Source organism: Malaclemys terrapin, chromosome 4 (genome assembly GCF_027887155.1).
Source record: "Malaclemys terrapin pileata isolate rMalTer1 chromosome 4, rMalTer1.hap1, whole genome shotgun sequence".
In the NCBI taxonomy this organism is placed as follows: domain Eukaryota; kingdom Metazoa; phylum Chordata; order Testudines; family Emydidae; genus Malaclemys; species Malaclemys terrapin.
In genome coordinates, this window is record NC_071508.1 from 138088828 (window position 1) to 138111478 (window position 22651).

The window sequence follows — 22651 nt, forward strand, 5'->3', positions numbered from 1 at the left end:
TCTGCTGCCCAACAGGACCTGCTGGACACCGGCTGAACACTCCTGCTTCTCCGCATTTAACCATGCAGCGCTGGCAGGTTCAGATGCAGAAGACTGCCATGTTTTGGGACAGCAGGTCCAGCCTGAGCAGTAGCCATAACAGAGCAGCCACTGAGAGATTCAGCAGCGTGACGAACCAGTTCTGATGTGGCCAAGACGGCGCTATGAGGATCACCTTTGCCCTGTCCTGTTTGATCTTCATGTGGACCTTGTGAATTAACGGCACTGGAGAGAAGGCGTTCAACAGAGCCCCTCACCACGAGAGTAGGAAAGCGTCCAACAAGGAGCCTCTGTCAATCCCCCAAATCGGGCAGAAACGTAGCATTTCCTATTCTGCCTGGATGCGAACAGGTCCACCTGGGGAATCCCCCACCTCTGGAAGATGATGCTGACCACTTTCGGATGGAGGGACCACTGGTAACAAGACGAGAAGGTCCTGCTGAGGCGATCTGCCAGAGCGTTCCTGGCCCGGAGAGATGTGTGGCTATGAGATGGATGCTGTTTTGTACACAGAAGTCTCAGAGCCTGACAGCTCCCTGGCAAAGGGCAGATGATCTGGCTTCACGCCTTGCTTGTTGATATAAAACATAGCCGCTGTAGTGTCTGTCAGGACCTGGACCACTCTGTTTTTTAGGTGAAGTAGGAAGGCTTGGCAGGCCAGGCAAACCACTCTGAGCTCCCTGACGTCGATGTGTAGGGAATGATCATGACTCAACCAAGGACCTTGCATGCTGAGATTGTCCAGGTGGGCTCCCCACCCCAGTCCGAGGCATCGGAGATGAGGGTCACCAACAGGGACGGAGCCGTGAAGAGAACCTCCTCCAACACCGATGCAGGATTCTGCCACCAGATGAGTGACGACAGTACGTGGTCCGGGATCCAGACCACATGGTCCATATTGTTTCTGTTGGGGACGTAGACCAACGGCAGCCACACCTGCAAGGGCCTGAGATGGAGCTGCGCATGTCGGACCATGTAAGTACAGGCCGCCATGTGGCCCAACAAACGCAGGCATGTGTGAGCGGTGGCGAGAGGACGGGCTTGCATGCACGAGATGAGGTCCGCCATGACTTGGAACTGAGCCTCGGGGAGGAAGCTTCTGGCCTGAGTAGACTCAAGGCCTGCTCCAATGAACTCTATGCACTGGACTTAAGGTCGACTTTTTCTTGTTTATTAACAGCCCCAGGTTGCGACAGGCAGAACAAACTAGATCGAGATGCTGCTGCACCTGATCCCGGGACTGACCCTTTATTAGCCAGTTGTTGAGGTACGGGCAAATTTGAACACACCGGCGCCTCAGATAAACGGCCACTGGTGCTAAGCACTTCGTGAACACTCTTGGGGCTGATGAGAGACCGAATGGCAATGCCGTGAATTGGAAATGGTGCTGGCCCAGCGTCAAACGAAGGAAGCGCCCGTGTCCTGGGAAAATGGAAATGTGGAAATATGCATCCTTCAAGTCAAGAGCGATTTGGCAATCTTAAGGACCCCTGGGTGGATGGGAATCACAACACAGGCTGAGGTGGAGGAGGATATAATGTTAAATAGGTCGTCGGACTCCTCCGCGACCTCCTCAATTTTTAAGTTCAAGTTGGTAGCCACCCTGGTGCTCCTTGAAGTCATCGGGGAGGGAAAGAGTGGAGGCTGCCTGTTTGGGAGGGACACGCCACTGCTTCGTCCGGAGAGGACGACGAGTGCACCATCAGGGGAGGGGCAGGTTCTCCTTCCTTCTCCAAGGACAGCTCCTTAGGTGCTAGAGTCTGATGCGCCTCCCCCACATCAGATTTGGTACCATTTTCAGATTCTGGTGGTGCTGGGGGCGGCAAGGGAGGACTGGTGGGAATATGGAACCGGCATTACGGGCATGTCCCACGGGTTCCAGTATGGCCATTGAGCAGGCCACTGTCCCTGCTGCCATGCCGTCGCTGCAGGCGCCGTGCCAGCTTCGCAGGTTGCCAGCGAATCACCCCTCCTTGGCGAGGGGCTGAACTCCCAGTCCAAATCTGACCATTGCTGCTCCGGCGACCAGGGCAGAGCCATCGAGGCCTGAGTCTGCCAACTGACCCTAGTCTGCGACTGGTGAGACGAGGGCAAGGATCGGTGCCTGCCTCATGAGCAGAACCAGGGGTATGGAGACCGGTGCCATGACCAGGAGCGCTCCTGCCCCGGTGGGGACTGATGTCGGGGAGACCGTCTTGACGATGGTGACTTGCGCCATGGCGATCTTTGACAGGAAACTTGCTGGTACCGGTGGTACAGGGACTGGTGTCTTGACTCTGGTGTCCCATGTCTTGTAGGGAAGAGCACGGCGTCAGGGACTTGGGCCTTCTGACTGGAGCCCAGAGACGGGGATATACGCCTGCGGTCCGGGGAACGAGGGTGCTCCACTGTTCTATGGGGCGGTCCCATTACCGGCTTGCCCTTAGGCATTGGGGCCTTAGCCGAGGCTGGCGCCTGGCACAGTGTCTGTGGTGCCGGTTGGCCTGCTTGTTCTTTAGACACCTGGGCTGCTTCGGGCAATGAGGCCCCTACAAGCCAGGGTCCCCTGCCGCTCCCGGGAGCTGGAGGCGGATCCCTGGCCGGGCAGGGGGGTCTGACCTCAGTGGTACTCCCGTGAAGCCCCGGGGCGGGCACATGGCCTGACATTGTTCCTTTGCCCGAGGCCCCTTTCCCTTCCAGTGCCAGGGGGTTCTTCTTCTTTTGTCGTTTCTTCAGCACTGGTGAGGGGGAATGGTGCTGGTGGCACCTGGTGCCGGCGGTGCGCTCCGCACGGATGCTGAGGTGCTCAGTGTGGGATCCGAGTGGGTGGGCTCTGATGCAGGATGAAGCACAGGCTCCATGAGGAGGGTCTTCAAGCGGATATCCCGCTCCTTCTGGGTTCTAGGGCGAAAGTGCTTACAGATTCTGGACTTGTCCTTTCTATGGGACTCCCCCATCCACTTCAGACAACTGTTGTGGGGGTCACTAATAGGCATTGGCCTGTTGCATGACAAGCATGGTTTGAAGCCAGGAGAGCGGGGCAAGCCACGCTCCCGGGCGAAGTCCCAGCCGGGACTCTAACTACCAACTAACCCAACACTTAATTTAAAGGCTAAATAAGTACCTAACTATATACAAAAAAGACAGACAATGGGTTGTTGAAGAACTGCCAATGATCTTGCGATTGCAAGACAAGGCGCTCCGGCCAACCGACACGAAAGAAGGAACTGAGAGGGCATAGGGTGGGCAGTGCCTATATACCAGCGCATGGGCGCGGGACTCAAGGGGGCGCCACAGCCGACCCTACCAATTCCGCTAAGGCAAAAATCTCTGAGGACTGTGCACACCTAGAATGGAATTGCCGTGAGCAAGCACTTGAAGAAGAACGGGACATCTATTGCAGCCTTAACTATGGATCTGCCATTGAACAGCTCAGTAACACTAGAAATTCCCAAAGAGGGTTAGGAACAGTTGCTAAGGTTCAATCCTGGGGAGAAGCGTAAACGCAAAGTTCTCTACCTGACTGACGACACTGTTCCTCATTTCATCCAGCTTATCCATTCTGACAGCCATATCTTCTGAGGTTTGTTTTGCACCATCTTCCAAAGCCATATCATTCTGCTTTGGCTGTTCAAGAGCTTTGGATTTAATTGCAAGCTGATTTTCTAGTTCCTAAAGGGAAGAAAGATAAAAATCTTTATCTGTGTGACAATCCAAAAGTAAAGACAAATGATTCTTCTTTAAAATCAATCCCATGTCGTTTTTCTAACCATGGGAAACTTACAGCAATTGAGTTCTGGCAGACATGAGTTTGCCTCAGGAAACCGGAACAATTGTAATTGTCAGGCAGAACAAAATGAACCGCATTTGGCCTTGACATGGAATGCAACATACTGATTTGGAACTGAGAGCCAGATCCTCCGCCAGCACTTGGGCTCCCTTGCACCACGCCAGGCAAAAGGGCTAGAAAGTTTTTCAAGCAGGGCAGCAGAAGATTCCCTATGTCAAGATTCCAGCCCTCCTACCCCCTCCAGCATATGCATGCGCCAAAGATAGGAGCACCTTGCACATTGGGGATCTCTGGCTTCCTAACAGTTACTAGGAAGTCATTTTCAACTGACATGGGTTAGAGCAGTCCTGGGGCTGCTTTCACTTACATCGAGCCTGACATGAGCCCTGGCAGACCCTCGCATTGAGGAATGCATAGGCAGCTTTAAGCTTTAAGCCACCTTTCCCTTCACCTTTCAGCATAGCTTGGCTAGACCAATGATCTGGCCTGGAGTTTGGAAGCAGTCCCACTGAAGTCAGTGGGACTACTTGTGAGAAGAACTGCTCCCCAACACATCACAACGTGGTCCTTATGTATTCAGGAAAGCTCAGCTCAAGCCCCGCGGCAGTACATGTGAATGTTTCAGACATCCAAACGGGCCGATTCCTTTAACTAAAATGTGGCCCTTTAAGTCAGTACATGTTTTCTGTTAATGATTCACTGTCCAATAGTTTTTTGAATTTATCTAAAATTCATTTAGTTTTTAATGAAGTAAATGAATTTTAATTAAGTATTTTACCAGCCTGAAGCATAGAATCTTATCTTGCTGTGATCAGATATGGTACTTTAGAGATACCAAACGTATCTTATTAACTAGCTGGTCTTTTCTCACCCCAATACACTTCAGAGAAAATGCAGACAGATGAGTAACTCTGCATTAATATAGCACTGCAGGAAATAATAGCAGCATAATTTGGGAGAGATACAAGTAACCATGGTAATAAAATAACAAACATTTCATGGGAGGAAATAGAAGGGTAACATTGAACTGAATAGATGCTGAATATTCCCAGAGTAATTGGGGACCAGCTGGCAGATGACTGCCACTTGTCCTGATTTTGATGGAGATATCCTACTGAAAAATCCCTAAAATATCCCTAGGGCTGGAGCAGCATGACTGCATTTGTGCCAGGTCATGATGTGGTGAGGCTAGTATCACAGCATCAATAACAGAATGACATCTTCATGTATCAACAGGTCAAAGATGGCAAACAGGGCTAAGTGGGAAAGATAAAATGGCCCATTTGAGAAACAAAGAAGAAATATTATGCTAATGCAGAATTATACCAAGTTACCACAGAGTTACTATTCTTTCTAACCAAAGTATCACCAGAGAATGTTTCACACTAATCAAATAGATGAGTCTTTCCATCAATGTGCTGAACCGAATGAAAATGAAATATTTTCCATTAGAAGAAATCTAAAATAAGGTAGTGAAAATATTAAGAATTGTTGTAATGTTGCAGGAAATTCCAAGGACAAAAGAGTTCAAAAAACAACTGTGGAATTTCACATCTGTGTTGTGCCAGATCTTCGGGCGCTGTAATTCGGTTCATGTCAATTTACAACAGCTGAGGATCTGGCCCTGATCTCTTTCTTAAACTTTGCATTTCATGTTTTCATTAAAGTGATACTCTGTACTAAGCTTTTAGGAATATGGCAGGTTCCTCCAATTTAAAATAAAAATTATGTGACTTTTGTAGCATGGACCCAGCAAAGTCTTAAGTGTAATGCTTGCAACATAAAGAACACTTTTTACCTTACAGTCTTCCAGCGTGTTCTGTACTGAGATTAGACTCGCTGGCTTTTCCAAAGATTTCAGCCTCTCGCCTTGTGCTTCCAGCCAGCTGCTCAGAGTTTGTGCTTTGTTTTCATTTTCAGTGCCGATTTCCAAAATATGTTCCAAATCTTGTATCTGTAAATTAAAGGATTAAAATATTTAATTTTAATTAAATTATATCAGATTGAAAGTGTTTCGCCGATTTAAACTCTCTGTTTTGATTGGAGTCCCTTGTAGGACTCAAGCAGGGCAGTCTCTCCTGTCATACGAGAGCTGAAGACAATATACAGATATACACAGCATACTAACAGTTGACAGTGTCTATTCTAACAATGTCATGCCTGAAGGGGTAGGATTCAGGAATTTCTCTAACTGCCCATTCACAGTAAATAGCTCTTTCCCCATTTGTTTCTATACCTCACATCATAATTTCTCCATACTTGGATATGCTGACATATTCTCTAACAGAACAGTATCACCTAGCTCTTCTATAGAGTTTTACATCAGTAGATCTCAAAGTGCAGTACAAAGGAGGTCAGTATCATTATCCCCATTTTACTGAGGGGGAAACTGAGTCACAGGGAGGGGAAGTGATGTGCTCAAGGTCACCCAGCAGATCTGGTGGTAGAGCTGGGAACACAACCCAGGTCCAGTGTTCTATTCGCTAGGCCACACTGCCTCGCAACTCTGAGCCTGTTCCACAGATTATTTCTAGTTTCACCAGGTTGAAATAACTCTGATGCATTTATTTATATGTATTTTCTATAACATATAGTAAATACGTAATAAAATAAATAATAGCGATATGCACCTTGAGAGTGGTTTTCATCCATTGATCTTAAAGTGCTTCTATAAGGACAACATATTCCTTCATTCCCATTTTCCAGAGGGGGCAAAGAGAAGTTAAGTGACCTGCCCCTGATCACACAGCTAGGAACAGAACCCAGGGCTCCTGATTCCCAGGCCTGTGCCTCATCCATTAGACCACAGTTCTTCATAACAAATGAGTGTGGCTGGCGATATGCCAATCAGCCCTTTTAGTGGTCCCAACATCATTATGTGAAATGGAAATAGGCAGGGCAGGGGGAGGATATTTTAGCATCCTCCCCCTTTTCAATCATGTTCCATAATGTGCAGAAGGACTGGCCTCTTTTTAAACAGTATCATTGTCCCTGTGGCTTCTGAGTGGGTCTTGGTCATCTACCTGCCAGCGCGGGACTGTTTCTTACCATATACTGCCTACTATTTTCAATTTTAAATGTCTCAAGCCGTGGGGTCCATATGGCTTTCCTTCAGCTCAACAGATCTTACCATTATGATTCCCCTCCCCCAATATTCATCTAAATTCTCCCTTTCTGAATTTACTAATTATACCCCTTCTTACCAGGGTGTGAAAACACCCACCTACTGTACCTTCCAGGAGTGTTATGTGACTCGGCACATGTGAAAGTGCTTTGAGATCCTTGGGGAAATGTAGTATAGAAGCACAAAAGATTATAATATGTGTAATTAACATTGGAAGAAAAAAAAATATATAAAACCATGAAATAGGAGCAAACCTTTCTGTTCAGAGACCCTTGCAGCCGGTGCCACTGCAAGTTCATCTCACCAAGATGCTCTGCAAATTCTGTCCTTTCATAGCGCTTGCTTTCTACATCGCAAGTGCTGATCTGCAACAGCGACTGGTTAACAAAATCAACTGTCCACTGTTTAAAGTTCATCTCCATCATGTATTCCTGAAAAACAGTTACGATGGCAATTTTAATTTCAAAAACTCCATTACCTGCTGATTTATAGTGTAATTCTGTGGTATTCAGAGAAAACAACTTATTCTGAGCCATAGTACAGTGCATTTCCTGAGAGATCCATTCTCCATTGTCTAAATCAAAGGTGGCCTTAGTTCGCAGCTAACAGATGCACAGCATAGGCTAAGATAGGTCCCTGCTTCTTTGTCCTTACCCACACAGATGGATCTTTTCAGAGAAGACGATTCTGCCCAATAGTAAATACTAACTACAGCTAGGAAATACCATTTATTTTCTCTGAAAGGAGGAAGATTTGGGCAAAAGAAAGCAGATTCTCCCTCTCTTAAATTGTAGTTGTTTATCATGAAGACAAAGTCCTTTCACCAAACAATACCATCCCGACTGGGGCCACTGGATGATATGGTAATAAAGATACAAATATCTTGGAGCCCATGAGAATGCATTTCCCCCTCAGGAAGGAAGGAAGCTAGGAATATCTTTTAAGTTTATCCCCTTGGAAAATTCTGGAGATAGCTACAAGACAAGGCAGTGGTCAATTCTGTCATACAGGGGTCCTAGGATATGAATGCTAGGAAGATACTTTTAACTGTTATAACCAGAACCAAGAAGCTGACCCCAAAAGTTCAAAGGGCTAAGAAGCACAGGATTAATCTTCAAGAGTACACCAATGTTCCGAGCTGAACTACTAAGTACTCAGCTGCCCTAAGGAACCTAGAAATAAATGGATATTCTATTCAATTCTAGTCTAGCTCATATACTGCATCTATTACTGTGGTACCTGAGCACCCTGCAGACGACGTGTTCTTCTGCTTGCATATTTACCTTATATTTCTGAAGAAGGTTTTTGACTTGGGATGCGTTACTTTGCAAATTTACTGTGGCCTCATCATCTTCTTTTTGTTGTTCCACATGGCTCAGCCATGCCATTATTTCTGTGATGGCCTCACGAGACGGAAGCTTTTCCATCTGAAGCTGGAAATCAAATATATAATGATTCTTCTGGACTTAACTTGCTAGCCATATTAAATCAGACCATGATGGAGGAGGACATCTTTATCCCCAAAAGGCCTCACATAATGTAATTATCTAAGTATGAACTTGCAAGTAAACCCTGATACTCAAATTTAGGATATGATTCAAACTTGAAACAAGAAATGTGGACATCTCTGAAGTCTGGAATAGGACTATCGTTGCCTGTTGAAACTAACCTTTATATAAAATATGACATTGATGGGCACAGGCAGAGTTAGGTAGAAATACAGTAATAATTAAGCCAATACTGAGGATGTTCCAAAAGTGAGTCAGATGGGAAATTGAGCCCTAAAGAAAAAAGTGCTTTCCCTGCATTACGTAGTGCTTGACTGAATCCCATCAGTAACATTTTAAAATAATTCTGCACGTAGCTTGGCTCAAATGAAGAAACGACATGAGATTCCCTCCTTGCCTGGTGAAGTTTTTCTTGGATGGTTGGGAACTGAGTGATCAGTTCTGCCCATTTTTGCTCAAACTGTGCCAAAGATGATCTAAGTACTGCAGCATCCATTTGTTTCACATGAAGAAGCTGGTTGCCAGTGCTTATGACAGATGACTTCAAGGATGATTTTTCATCTACTTCCTTAGAAAATGCCTAAAATATACAGAGATTTAACAAAACATATATATTTTAAAATACACAGGCAGGGTCTCAATCACAGGAGGGACTGACTGGATGGGTTGCAATTTTGGTTGCACTGAAACCTGGTAAAACTCATCTCATCTGATGGAAACTTGAAACCTGCTGAGGCTCAGTAAACCCCAGAGAAACTTTGAACCACACAGGTGTCAGCCAAGACCTTTCTTCTCTATCTTTCTGCAGGACCTTTTAACCCCAATATGCTGCCACCTACAACCCCTTTCACCCAACAGGACCCCTATATTTGGTGCTTTATTCTCAGGTTGGAACTCCAATGTCTTGAAAGACCCTCTCTTTTCCATTTTTGGGGGGTTGAGGGGAATAACTCTCACCTATCAGGATCTTCAGGGTGCCCAGATCTCCTTGTCCCGTCTTTGAGGTGCTGGTTGGTTCATATCCACCCATCCACAGAAATATCTTCAGCAGAGTTAAAGCCCCCCAATCTCTCTCACCCCCACTTAGCAGCAGCAGGACTGTGACATGCTGCTTCCCAGAGGAACCCTGGAGGCAGTGCAGTGCTACCCCACTTCATACTCAGGGCTATTCCCTGCTGGCAAATTCTGGCCATATTGCAAAGTCATTTGGGGGGGGGATTATTATCTGGCCTCTAAACGCTGTAGATTTTTTGACTTACAAACAAGCTGTCTATATTGTTTCTGACAGTATGTAGGTCCTGTGACACACTGAGAGACTGCTCCTTCCAAAAATTCATTCTCTGCTGAGCAGGCTCCAACCATTTGATTAACTTGTCTGAGTCCCTGTTGTAGCTACAGAAACAAAACAAGGCAGGTTAACGGACTAGAAATGACTCAATCCCTTAGTAGAGACTATAACACATTTCTTTCCTCCTCTCAGAATTGTCCTTCCATCCACCTAAAGATGTATGCTGCTAGCACTTACAGGTTTATACAGGACAGGATCCCCGCCCTCCACCTCAGATAGCATCACTGCAGTAGCACAGAACTGATATATGACAACTCTGTTCTCCTGTAAGCATGTGCATGTTGATTGGAGAAATAGCCAACATATTTATGGCCTGTGAGACAGCCTCAGAGCTGCTGTGCCTTGAAAGACTGTCTTCCTGTATTGACCACACAATTGCATATGGATCTCAGGGGCTCTGCTGGAGGCCTGGATCATCTGTGAAGAGGCAATGTCTTCACACTGGCTCAGACACCAGGCCCGGTCTTTGACAGCACAGCTCCAGTGGGTACTCTCCATGTGCAGATCAGGGGAGCGCAATCTGCACTTTAGTTAACAATTTTGATGTGCGAGTCAGAATAGAATCCAACTCACTCTCCCCTAGAAATGTCAGCCTTGCAGTGCCAACAGGAGTGAAGACATTTTTGTCATAAAGGAAGCAAATATGACTGACAACACACAGGGAGCAGATCCATTCAGTAAGAATATGACATTTTTAATACAGTCATTTTTTGACCATAATTGGACTTTTGTTTTCCACAAACAGAGGCACAAACTCTGTAGTTTAATTACATTGATCTCATGACTCAGGAAATATGGGTACCGAAGAATTTGTGAGAAACCCCAAATAGCAGTGGCTAACCCTAATTGCCCCTTGACTAAAAACTTACCTGACCAAGAGTTTGAGTAATGTTTGAAGTCTGTGCAGCTCATGGCCAACTTTTTTGGTTAAGGACAACCACAGTTCTTCTAGTTTCCCAATTTGGTTTACTAATTCAGGACAGCTCACAATAGTCATCAATTTCTTCCCTTCCTTCACCATCTGGTACAGTCTGGCATGTTTTTCATCAATGTTTCTTTTGGTTTGCTAGCAACGTATAAATAGTTTGCACAACAACAGCATATTTTAAAAGGGAAAAAGGCTATTAAAACATGCACTTTATTCTCACAACTGGCATTTATTTTATTTTCTGTTATGAACAGTGGTAAGAATAATGGAGACACAAGTTATTTTTCGTATTACCTTGTGATGTATCTTGACATGTCATGAAATAGCACGACATGGCTCTACTGCATGAAACAGAATTATTATGGCCCATTTGAGGCATCTCGTAATACAAATTCAAATGATAATCTATTACACCTGTGTTCATCAGAGTTCGTTAATGATTTTGATAAAGTCATTCCTTTGGAGTGCCGAATAATCTCATATCCATTTGTTTACTTTGGATTATGGACTTCTATAAAGGCACTACACAAATACGCACAGTCAGAAAACACTTCTTGTTATACACAAAATACTCTTGGGTTGGTAAAAGGATTTATTTGAAATTAAAGTCATGCACCGAATTAAGCAGTAGTGAAAAAAAAAAAAAACAGAATGCAGGCAAACAGGATAGAAGTTTATAAGCTTGACTCACTATGGACATAAGGATATGGGAGCTCCAATACTGCTAATACATCATGCTCCCTGAAGAGTGCAAAAGCCAAGTGCTGGCACAAAAAACAATTAACTTCCGCCACTGTTTTAGGTGGAATAATATGCAAATCTGTAACTATTCTGTTTTTTCTACATGCTGTGTTCAACCTAAAATCGTTCCTTCTCCTAACAGAAATAAGTCCAAGAAACAAACATGCCTCTTCAGTTAAGGTAGGTTAGTCTTCCACACTTTCAGCCTCAGCCCTCAGAAGACAATGGACAGACTCCCCAGGAATGGGGATCAGCCCTAAGCATATATCACTCAGTCTAAGGAGCACCAGCAGACAAACATATTAACAGGATACATTATGTGTTTTAAACTCACTTATATTAACTCAAGAACTGTATTGTCCTAAGTGAGGGTGCAGTTCTGCCTTCAGATACACAGCACTTCTCTGATGTTTGGAACAAATAATCAAATGTCTATCTGCCTTTCTCCAGAAAATGAACTTTATTTTCCTTGGAAAAGAGGAGACTTCAAGGTGATTTAACTGTTCTTCCCAGAATTTTGGAAGAGGTTGATAGAATTGATAGACTTCTCACTACAAAGAGCGAATATTTGGAAACACTGGCCTGTTTCTCACCTCACATGGATGAGAGTTGAATAAGGCTCATAATCTCTGTGTATCACTGGAGTATATATTTGAATGTCAGCTTTGAGAGCAGCTGCAGGGACTCTCTCTTCATAAATGAACTAATTGAAACTGGTGGCTACAAATACTCCTCTCTCCCCAGTACTTTTAAAAGGTATAAAAAGCTTTGTTTTCATATGGAAACATACATTTGGGCACAGACTACAGTTGCTACCTTGGCTAAAAGGGAGATGAGAAGGACCCTGTTTGGAGGACATTAAGCATGTGCTAAGCAGATATTTCCAAAGCAGTATTTTTGCCATATACAGTGTACCATGATCCTACCATGATCCTACAAAAAAAGTGATTAAACAGAAATAAAAATACCTGGAGAAGTGTAATCCTTTCCATTATTCTTTCTTCTGTCTCTTCTACCAAATTCACAGAAGGCACTGCAGAAGCAAGCGCCTCTAATTCTTTGTTGAAAGGTACATAGTCCTCATCAAATTCTGTCCATTCCTAAAACACAAGCCATATGTTAATGTAGTGCACCTCTTATTCTATGCTTGTGCTAAACATTGAAAATGCTGATGCTTTAACACTTACACATTATTCTTAGTTCAACCAACAAAACAATGTCAAAACAAGAGTATATAGAGAGAACATATATTAAAGAGTAGCTGAGGATTTCAGTTAACACACAAGTGATTTCTCACTCAAAAACTGTTTATGATTTTTTTTTAAACTTGGGTTTTTAAAACTTGTTTTCATTTTAATGCACTATTGGTATTTCTGTGCCACACAGGTCTTTATTCTCAGTCTGGGTGTTCAGGAAGTACCACAGGCATGTTACAGGAATTCCCATTCATGTTGGAGGGAGGGAAGGCATGTAAATTCCACATTTGAGGGGAAAGAGATGAATTACTAACACTCAGAGCGTGAACAGTTGGTCACTGCCCTCAAACAGACATGGGTAGTAGATAGCTGCTGGCCAGAGTATCTCTAGCATAGAAAGGGTTCCATTTTCCATACCAGGATTATTCTAATCCGTTACCTTTAATAAACTCTCTATGCGTATGCCATATTGGGAAGCCTTTTGTTCCAGCGATCTGACATTTTCCACCAACTCAGTCCAGAATTTCTCTTTCTTTTGTAATGTAGCAGGAGCCACCTTCTTGGAATACGATTGCACGACAAGCACATGCGCGATGAGCTTGTGAAAAAAGCCCTGAAAAACCAACACTACATGTTTCAAGCCTATTTTTCTGTTTTATAGCAAATGCTCCATCGAAATCAGATTCTTTGTATTATGTGAGGACATCTGTTTTGATTTTAATCATAAATAATAATGACACCTTGCATTCATTATATACTGTTTCATCCAAGGACTTCAAACACACCTGTGAACCAGGTAAATAATATTCATTATACTATAATGGTGTTAGCTGAAGTAAGGAATGGTTAAGAGATGGATTGGGGCAGGACCTTATATGGGACTGTAGGGCTGGGGAGCTCAATTAGTTTGTCACAAGTGCAGTTCCTGCACCCAATGAAACAGCAAATGCTCCTTCTCCATGATCCCAGGAGCTCAGCACCCAAATGGGGCAGGGAGGAGCACACAGGAAGGGGCCAAAGCAGATCCAGAGAGGGCTGGTCACATTGACACACTGGGCTGCTCACAGGGGGAGCTCCCTCCATACTATCACCCGCTCATCCCAGTGGCTAAAAGCCATGGTCTAGCCCAGAGAGACTTGCCCAAGGTCACACAGAAAGTTGACAACTGGGAGTAGAACGCAGGAGTCCCTATGCCCATATCCCTGCTCACTCCACTAGGCTGCACATTCTTCCTTAATTAACTTTACCACAGATTTAAAAAATACTGGATATAAAATAAAACGTCTTCCTGACACCTTGATACATTCTGAGGTAGCTCAAACCAGGGATAAATGGATCAGCAAACCCAGACTCCGATCCAAAGAGGTCCCCAAAATTGTGCGATTCCATCCAGGAGCGACCATACTTGTTTTGCCAGCTAGGGCAGAAATTGTATTTTGTGTATCTTGTCTTGCTTCTTCTCTGCCCTAACCGTCCCCTCCCCCCCTCATGTCCCATTCCCCCCCAGGTGACCAAACAACAAAACCCTTCGCAACAAACCAATCAGCAGAGTGGGGAAAAAAGAAAAAACCCAGCAGCATGAAAATGGCCTCTTTACTTACTGTTTTTGAAAATATCCTATTGATCTCAAAATATTTACTGCATTTACTTCAAGTACCTCAGACTCTCTCTTATGCTAGGAGAAATACCAACAACTACTCAGCAATGATATTCGAGAAAAGTCAGTCACAGAAAGTCATACTCTACAATGATTTGAGCCGTGCTGTGTCGCATATGCTGTACCTTGTGATTTTGCAGGTGAGACTGTAAAATAGCTCTACTTTTGGCTAGCTGCTTTGGGTCCTGAGCAAGCTTCTCTTGTCCAATGTCTACCAATTCTGCCAACCCACGAATCAAGCCTTCGTATTGGCTCTCGCTGATGAAAGGAGAGTTTAGTTCCGCATACTTGGCTCTCAGAACCCCCCAAGTGTCATCCAGAACATCCTAGGAATTAAACAAAATTCAATGAGCTTATTTCTTGCAAAATATAAACCAACCCAGAGACCTGCACGCACCATTTCTAGAAGATCGTATCATGCCAGGATGCCAGATGGCCCTAAACCTTTCACTGCTAAAGTGTCTTGTTTTGAAGAGTCAAATCTTGCAGGATAGAATGTTGATTGCTCTGTATTCTTACCTCTAATTTATAAACTTCATGGATCAGAGCAACAGGTAACTGAAATCTCTCCCCACGATCTCTCAGTTTTGCTATTTGGGTCTCAAAGTTGTGTAGCTCCAGTGCATATGTATCAGTTTTCTGAATAAAAGATATAATGAGGAATAGGTTTTACACTATTATTATCGGTATTATGATAGCAGTTAAAGATTGGGACTTAATTGTGCTAGGCAACTACAAACACACAGTGAAAGAGTTCCTATCTCAAAAGCTTACAATCTAACTATACAAGACCGACAGGGGAAACAGAAGGAAAGTGACTTGCCCCAGGTCATACAGTCAGCCAGTAGCAGAGCCAGGAAAATAATCCAGATCTCCCAGTTCAGTGTCCTATGCACTGGGCCATGCACGGTTATTTTTACTAAATCAGTAGTAGTCATAATAAAAACACATCATCAGCTCTGAGGGTGCAGAATTTTGTTTTCCAGTGAACACTAGACATCTGGTGTAGGGAGTTCTCTGAAATAAGGGAAGTTTTAAATTTGTTTGATTTTCAGATTTAGCGGGGTAGATGTCGGCAGCTGTTGTATGGTCTGGAAAGGGCATGCAATCTGCCCTCAGCTTAACTATCCTGTCATGTTGTCTGTCCTTCCCTAGCGTCTTTTAAGCCCTTAACTAGGAGAGGGTAGGTTAACTGATCCATGTACCATACTACGAATGCCACGGTGTTTGTTGCATTTGTTAACATCCGTTTACTAGGTATGCCTTATGTGAATACTTATACTGCTCGGAGGTCTGAAATAAATACTAGTGTCCCCTCTCCCATAAGGGGAAGCTCAAGGGACTTTCTAATTAAGGCTGTTACATATAAAGGGCTGTATTTTGTGCTTGTGTGTATTTTGTGTATCTTGTCTTGCTTCCTCTCTGCCCTAACCTGTCTGGTTGGGGTGACTGGCACCCCAAGGGAGTCAAAGAGCGAGTGAGCCCTATGTTTCAGCTAGTGGTGGGACTGCAGTCCAGCCCTGCTGTTACACGGGGGCATAGTGTGTGTGCTTATGGGGCGTGGTTCATTGGGCCTTCTCCCCCACATTTGCACACCTGACAGCATGAACCAGCCCTAAGAAAATATTATTTCTCACATGTCAAAAACAAAACCACGGACACAAACCAGGCAATATTGTCCAGTGCTAGATAATTTTGCCTTAACTTAGTATTTTGAGTTAATTACCTGAAGCTGTTCAGCAACATTATGCCCGCGTATTGCATTCAAGGTTTGTTGCAGAGTAGATTTTTTCTCAATTAACTGATCATACAACAGCCTGATTTCATTCTGTGAACAGATAATAGCAGGAGCAAACTCAGAAGTGTACTCAATAATAAATGGCAGTGATAAATCTCATATAGTGAAAAGACACTTGAATGGTGATTCAGCTTGGCACTTTGATCACTCATTTTTTACATGCTCTGGGCTCGATTCAGGAATCACTGGGTGAAATTCTACAGTCTGTATTCATCATGGAAACATAGGGCTGGAAAGGATTTTCTAAACCTTTTATCATTTGTCAAGTATTAGGGGGTAGCCGTGTTAGTCTGTATCTACAAAAACAACAAGGAGTCTGGTGGCACCTTAAAGACTAACAGATTTATTTGGGCATAAGCTTTCGTGGGTAAAAACCTCACTTCTTCAGATGCATAGAGTGAAAGTTACAGATGCAGGCATTATATCAAGTTTTTTGTTGAGGTTGATGGATTTCCACTCCATACGGCTAAATTTAGTGCCTTGCATGGTGTCAAGTATCAGGGGGTAGCCATGTTAGTCATTCACCTGCACATCCACTAATGTTATATATGCCATCATGTGCCAGCAGTGCCCCTCTGCCATGTACATTGGCCAAACCGGACAGTCCCTCCGCAAAAGAATAAATGGACACAAATCGGACATCAGGAATGGTAACATACATAAGCCAGTAGGTGAACACTTCAATCTCCCTGATCATTCTATTACAGATTTAAAAGTTACTATCACTGAACAAAAAAACTTCAGAAACAGACTTCAAAGAGAAACAGCAGAACTAAAATTCATTTGCAAATTTAACACCATTAATCTGGGCTTGAATAGGGACTGGGAGTGGCTGGCTCATTACAGAAGCAGCTTTTCCTCTCCTGGAATTGACACCTCCTCATCTATTATTGGGAGTGGACTACATCCACCCTGATTGAATTGGCCCTGTCAACACTGGTTCTCCACTTGCGAAGTAACTCCCTGCTCTCCATGTGTCAGTATATAATGCCTGCATCTGTAACTTTCACTCTATGCATCTGAAGAAGTGAGGTTTTTACCCACGAAAGCTTATGCCCAAATAAATCTGTTAGTCTTTAAGGTGCCACCAGACTCCTTGTTGTTTTTATCATTTATGTTGCTCTGGACTCTCTCCAGGTTGTCCACATCTTTCTTGAAATATGGTACCCAGAACTAGACACAGTACTGCAGCTGAGGCCTCACCATTGCCAAGTAAAGCAAGACAATTACCTCCCATATCTTACATATGACTCTCCTGTTAATACACCCCAGAATGATTTTTGCCTTTTTTTCAACCGTATCACATTGTTGACGCATATTCAATTTGTGATCCACTATAACCCCCAGAATCTTTTCTGCAGTACTACTGCTTGGACAGCTATTTCCCATTTTGTATTAATGTTTAGATTTTTCCTCCCTCAGTGAAGTACTTTGCACTTTATTCAATTTATCTTGTTGATTTCAGACTAAATTCTACAATTTCTCAAGGTCCTTTTGAATTCTAACCCTGTCTTTCAAAGTGCTTGTAACCCTTCCCAGCTTGGTATCATCTGCACATTATATAAGCATGTGCTCCATTCCATTATCCAAGTCATTAATGAAAATATTGAATAGTACCAGACCCAGGGCAGACCTTCATGGGACGCGACTAGATATAGCATGTCAGTCTGACAGGGAATAATTGATAACTACTCTTTGAGTACAGTCTTTCAACCAGTTTTGCTCTCACCTTATAGTAATTTCACCTAGACCACAATTTCCTAGTTTGCTTATGAGAATGTCCTTTGGGACTGTGTCAAAAGCCTTTCTAAAATCAAGACATATCATGTCTACTGCTTCCCCCAATCCACAGCTCCGTCACAGGAGGGAATTAGGTTGATTTGGTGTGATTTGTTCTTCACAAATCCATGGTGGGTATCACTAGATCCTTACAAATTGATTGTTTAATAGTTTGTTCCAGTATCTTTCCAGGTATCAAAGTTAGGCTGTTTGGTCTTTAATTCCCCAAGTTCCCCTTTTTAAAGATAGGTCCTGTTTGCCCTTCTCCGGTCCTCACCCATCTGCCATGAGTATGGCCCTAAAACCCCTTGTATGCCAACTGGCAGAGGGCACACCCAATACACTGTTGTCAGAATATATAGCCAAAGCAGTGTCCTGTAAGGTTTCATATAAAAACAGGTGACTCGCTGGTCATTAATAATAGTGCATGATTTATGTCCCCTTAGTGTGTAAAGAATTATGTATGTGTGCTGGAAATATGTTACTAAATTATGTTCAGACCACGCAATTTGAGTAGAGAAAATAAACAAGTTTGTCGTAGACAAAGGAATGTTGTTTCACCAGCTTGCCTGTAACTCCAATGTAAATTGAGCAAAGTGAGGCCAGATACAATGGAAGTACATTTACATCTAAGGGAAACAAAGTGATTAAGCCAGCCAATCAAAAAAGCAAATTGACCAGAGGATGAGGAAGACAGCATGGCATCTATACCCTAGCAGGGTCTGGGTTTACTTTGCAAAAATACATTTCAGAGGTTTACTGGAGTATAAGAAGAGGAGAGAACCCCTTAGTTATCCTTCAAAGGGAATAGCACCCTCTGACTGTGGAAGTTGGATCCTCTGGCCTGGAGTGCTGGAAATGCTGGTACATAACCTGATGTAAGTGAGAAAACTGATTAGGCAAAGACTGCAACTTCCTAAAATTAAGTTTTAGTCAATAAAAAGCATGTTTTGCTTTGTTTGTAACATTTCTGTCTGTTTTTCTCTTTTTCGTTCTTTGTTAACAAACTTCTTTTTAGTTTTACTATAAACCATCTCAGTGTCATTATACTGAAGTACAGAATGAGTCCTCAGCTAACCTAACAGGCTGGTGTGCACACTGTCTCTTTGCAGGCAGAGAACTTAATAATTCCTGTGAGCGTCAAATGAATGGGACTGGACACTACAGAGAGACGTCTCTAGAGTACTTGGGAACTGGGGTTCACTGATCACTACCTGCAAGGTAAGGTTAAGACTGGCAGTCTTGAGGAATTTGCTGGTGAATTGGACAAACTCGTGTGGTAGGGAGCTGACACACAGTCTAATCTGCAGCAGAGCTCACACTTGCTTAGGCAGAGGGATAACACAAAGTACTCCTGTTCTTTTTTCAGTTCTGAGCTGCCCTAAGGAGAGCATCATATTGAGTTCTTGAAGATAATAGCCAACAGTTCTGAGATGGCTTCAGCTAGTTTCTTAAGTACTCTTGTGTGAATTTTGTCAGGTCCTGCCAACTTGAATACATCTAACTAATCTAAATATTCTTTAACCTGTTCTTACCCTATTCCAGATTCTGTTCTTTCCCCCTTTGTTGTTAATATTAACTGTGTTAAGCACCTGTTCACAATTAATCTTTTTAATGAAGACTGAAGCAAAATAGACATTAAACACCACATCTTTCTTGGTGTTATCCATTATAAGCTCTCCTTCCCCACTAAGTAGCAGAACTACACTTTCCTTTATCTTTCTCTTGCTCCTAATGTACTTATAGAACCTCATCTTATAGCCTTTTATGTCCCTTGCTATGTGTAATTCATTTTGTGCCGCAGTCTTTCGCATTGCATCCCCACATGCTTGCACTATTCTTTTGTACTCCTCCTTAGCAATCTGTCCATGTTTCCACTTGTTGTAGGGTTCCTTTTTGATTTTCAGGTCATTAAAGAGCTCTTGATGGAGCCATATTGGCCTCTTACTGTTCTTCTTATGCCAGAGGTCAGATCAGAGGATCATAATGGTTCCTCTTGGCCTTAAAATCTATGAAATATATAAGGAGGTACAAAATCTCCTGCTCTGAAGAAAATGAGCCCTGTATGGCAGCCTTTCTGAGACAAATGGTAAGTTTGCCGGAGCATGGACTGCAGGATTGGTTCCCCTTATATTTTGATACAAGATCAAATATTCTCCACAGTAACAGAAATTTAGCACTGAAGTATCTACATTTCTACTCAAACAGGAGCTTTGTTTGAACATAGTAAGCCAAATCCCGAGGTCCTTCCTTTGCTTTTGTTCCCTTCAATAGGAGTCTGCCTGAGTAAGGACAGATGTGGCCCCTATACTTCATAACAAAAATCACAATATTTTTCCTAAGGAAACACAGCCTTTTGGTGTTAACAGTCTGTAGGATCTTGGATAGCGCCCAGACTAACTGTTTTTGTTTCCTTGTCTTGGGTACTTTCAGAACATTTCACATCACTCTTTCCCCTCTTTCACAGAAGAATAAAGACTGTAATATTATGACACCCAGTCCTGTGGCACATGCTAAGTATAGCAAAAAAAAAAAAACCCCAACAAAATACAGTGAGCATTATGATCTAAATCTGTTCCCAGTGCTTAGCCCACTGTGCCCTGGTGCCAGTGTAGACTGAGCTGTGGAGGGCCAGGGGAGAAGGAATCCTCCCCATAAGCCAATCTGCAGTGGCTAATGCTGCCTTCAGGACCGTAATAACTCCCACTGCTCCTGCATCCTCAGCTGGCAGAAGCAAGCCTCCAGCCCCCTCCTATACGATAGCCTACAGCATATTAGTGTGCAACAAGCGTCTCTGCAGAGGAGTGACAACCCCCTGCATGGGGTCCCAGGTTGCTTCCCTCCTCGTTCTGCACACACACGTCTACTGTGATCATAGCCCAATGCAACTATCACTGTGGAGAGCAGGGACATGACAGGATTTACTCCTAGATGTATCTGAAATCAGCAAGAAGCTAGGAAAAGCTTTTTCTGGGTTTTTTTTCCTTTTTTTTTTTAATGTCCATTGTATATTGATCATTTATAATCCAAAATGCATTAACACTAACACGCCTAGTAGATGCTGTGAAACAAGACATGCATTCAGCAGTACAGTACCTGATAATTACTATTGTGATCCAGCCCAGCTTTCATTGATTTGCTTCTAGAAGCAGCAGCAGTTTGAGTGAATTCCAGCCGGGCTTGCAAGTTGTTAAAGCACTCGAAGAATACATCAGCGCTCCCATCGGCACAGGTAATAGACTTTAAAAGATCATCCTTTTTATCTCTGATATCTGTGTGAAGTTTTTGCAGCTCTAGAGACAGAGTCTAAAGGATTGAAAAGTAGAGAAGGCTAGTGAAAATGGTCCTTGTTAGAGAAGATTCAACTTTTAAAAACACCAGCAGGACGCAGGTTGCTACTTTTACTCAAATATAATGGGCCTGATTCGCCTTCTCCATGTAAATCCACCGACTTCGTGGAGTTACTCCTGATTGACACCAGTGTAAGTGAGAGAGGAGACCTATCTATTTTGCTGTAGCAGAAACCCGTTAATGCCCATCCATCTATGCTTTGGTGCGCTTACCTCATACAGTCCCTGCTGCACAGCAGCCTCTTCATTGGAGAACACGCAGGTGTTTAACATCTCTTCCATGTTGTTCAAACACCGACTGATTGCCAAAAGCAGCTCAAAGAGCTTTTTGTCCAAATTTAAGGAAGCTTCCCCGGCCCCATTTTCCTGGATGAAGACAAATTATAGCATTTTTCGGAGCTTCCGACCAAGTCAGAGATGATACTGAGCAAGAACATGGACTAAAGAAATGTGTATAAAACTGTAAAATATTCAGCCAACTCATGCTATTAGTAACAAAAAGAGTTAGTAAAATACTGAATGGCTGATTTGGAAACAGTCCTTACCCCAACCTTCTATTTTGTACCCATGCAATATTGCAAACCCAATTGCAGACCCAACTGAAGTCATGTACATGACCGATTATCTAATGTTGCAATTTTGATGTGCAAATGACATCACTTGTGCCAGTAAATGTTTGCATCCAGGCAATAGCTAATGTTGGGGTTGAAAAATGAGAAGGTGATTCTACGGTGCATTAAGAACCTGACCAAAGCCCGCCTCTATAATACACTCAGTTTGGGGGGAACATGGTTACTGACTAGCTGTGCTTCATAGTGCCAAAGCTATGTCTAGCTTTCTAGAAGTCCTTGTAATTTTGGGAATTATAGAGCATGTGATTTGTACCTGTGTCTGCACAACATTTGCTTCTTGGCTTAGATCTCCAAGCTGCATGGTGTAGGTTTTCAGTTCCTCGACAGTTGGGGTTCTAATACTACATACAGCACCTCTCGGCAGAATATTCAGTTTTGTTGTAATCTAACATTTGGAAAAGCAAATTACAGTTAGATTAATGGTTCAGATTAAAAATGGAACCATACTGCTACATAATATTATTTTTGAAACAAAAAATTAAAATAACACCATCTGGATCCTATGAGTCACATTTTCACTAACAGGCAGGAAGTTCACCTGCGAAAAGGTTTTCATGCACAAAAACCTATTTATGTGCAAGCAAAGGGGCCACTTGGGCCTTTGGCTGAAAATGTAGCCCTATGAGTTTCAGTCTTTCGAAACTACAGGCTGCAGTCCTCAGTAAGGCAACCCCCCTGTTTACTTCTGTTTGAGTTCTCCCTGAGCGAGGACTGCATATTCCAGTCCTTCACCACTCATGATCCTCCTTGAGTAACTGATATTGTCCCATGTAATGGAATCA

General features: G+C 43.3%; 1 protein-coding gene across 8 annotated transcripts in view; it reads right to left on the bottom strand.

Moving 5' to 3' along the window:
• Positions 1-22651, bottom strand: part of SYNE2 (spectrin repeat containing nuclear envelope protein 2) — a 262085-nt gene that overhangs the window by 73630 nt on the left and 165804 nt on the right. For all 8 annotated transcript variants that reach the window (XM_054026012.1, XM_054026015.1, XM_054026014.1 and 5 more), the window contains 15 exons: positions 22123-22254; positions 21451-21603; positions 20984-21193; positions 16037-16138; positions 14830-14949; positions 14436-14636; positions 13093-13266; positions 12426-12557; positions 10658-10854; positions 9700-9832; positions 8838-9020; positions 8216-8365; positions 7187-7363; positions 5607-5762; positions 3538-3690 (listed from right to left, as the gene is read on the bottom strand). In XM_054026012.1, coding sequence (XP_053881987.1) covers positions 3538-3690; positions 5607-5762; positions 7187-7363; positions 8216-8365; positions 8838-9020; positions 9700-9832; positions 10658-10854; positions 12426-12557; positions 13093-13266; positions 14436-14636; positions 14830-14949; positions 16037-16138; positions 20984-21193; positions 21451-21603; positions 22123-22254 — 2373 coding nt within the window. The remainder of the gene's footprint in view (positions 1-3537; positions 3691-5606; positions 5763-7186; positions 7364-8215; positions 8366-8837; positions 9021-9699; positions 9833-10657; positions 10855-12425; positions 12558-13092; positions 13267-14435; positions 14637-14829; positions 14950-16036; positions 16139-20983; positions 21194-21450; positions 21604-22122; positions 22255-22651) is intronic.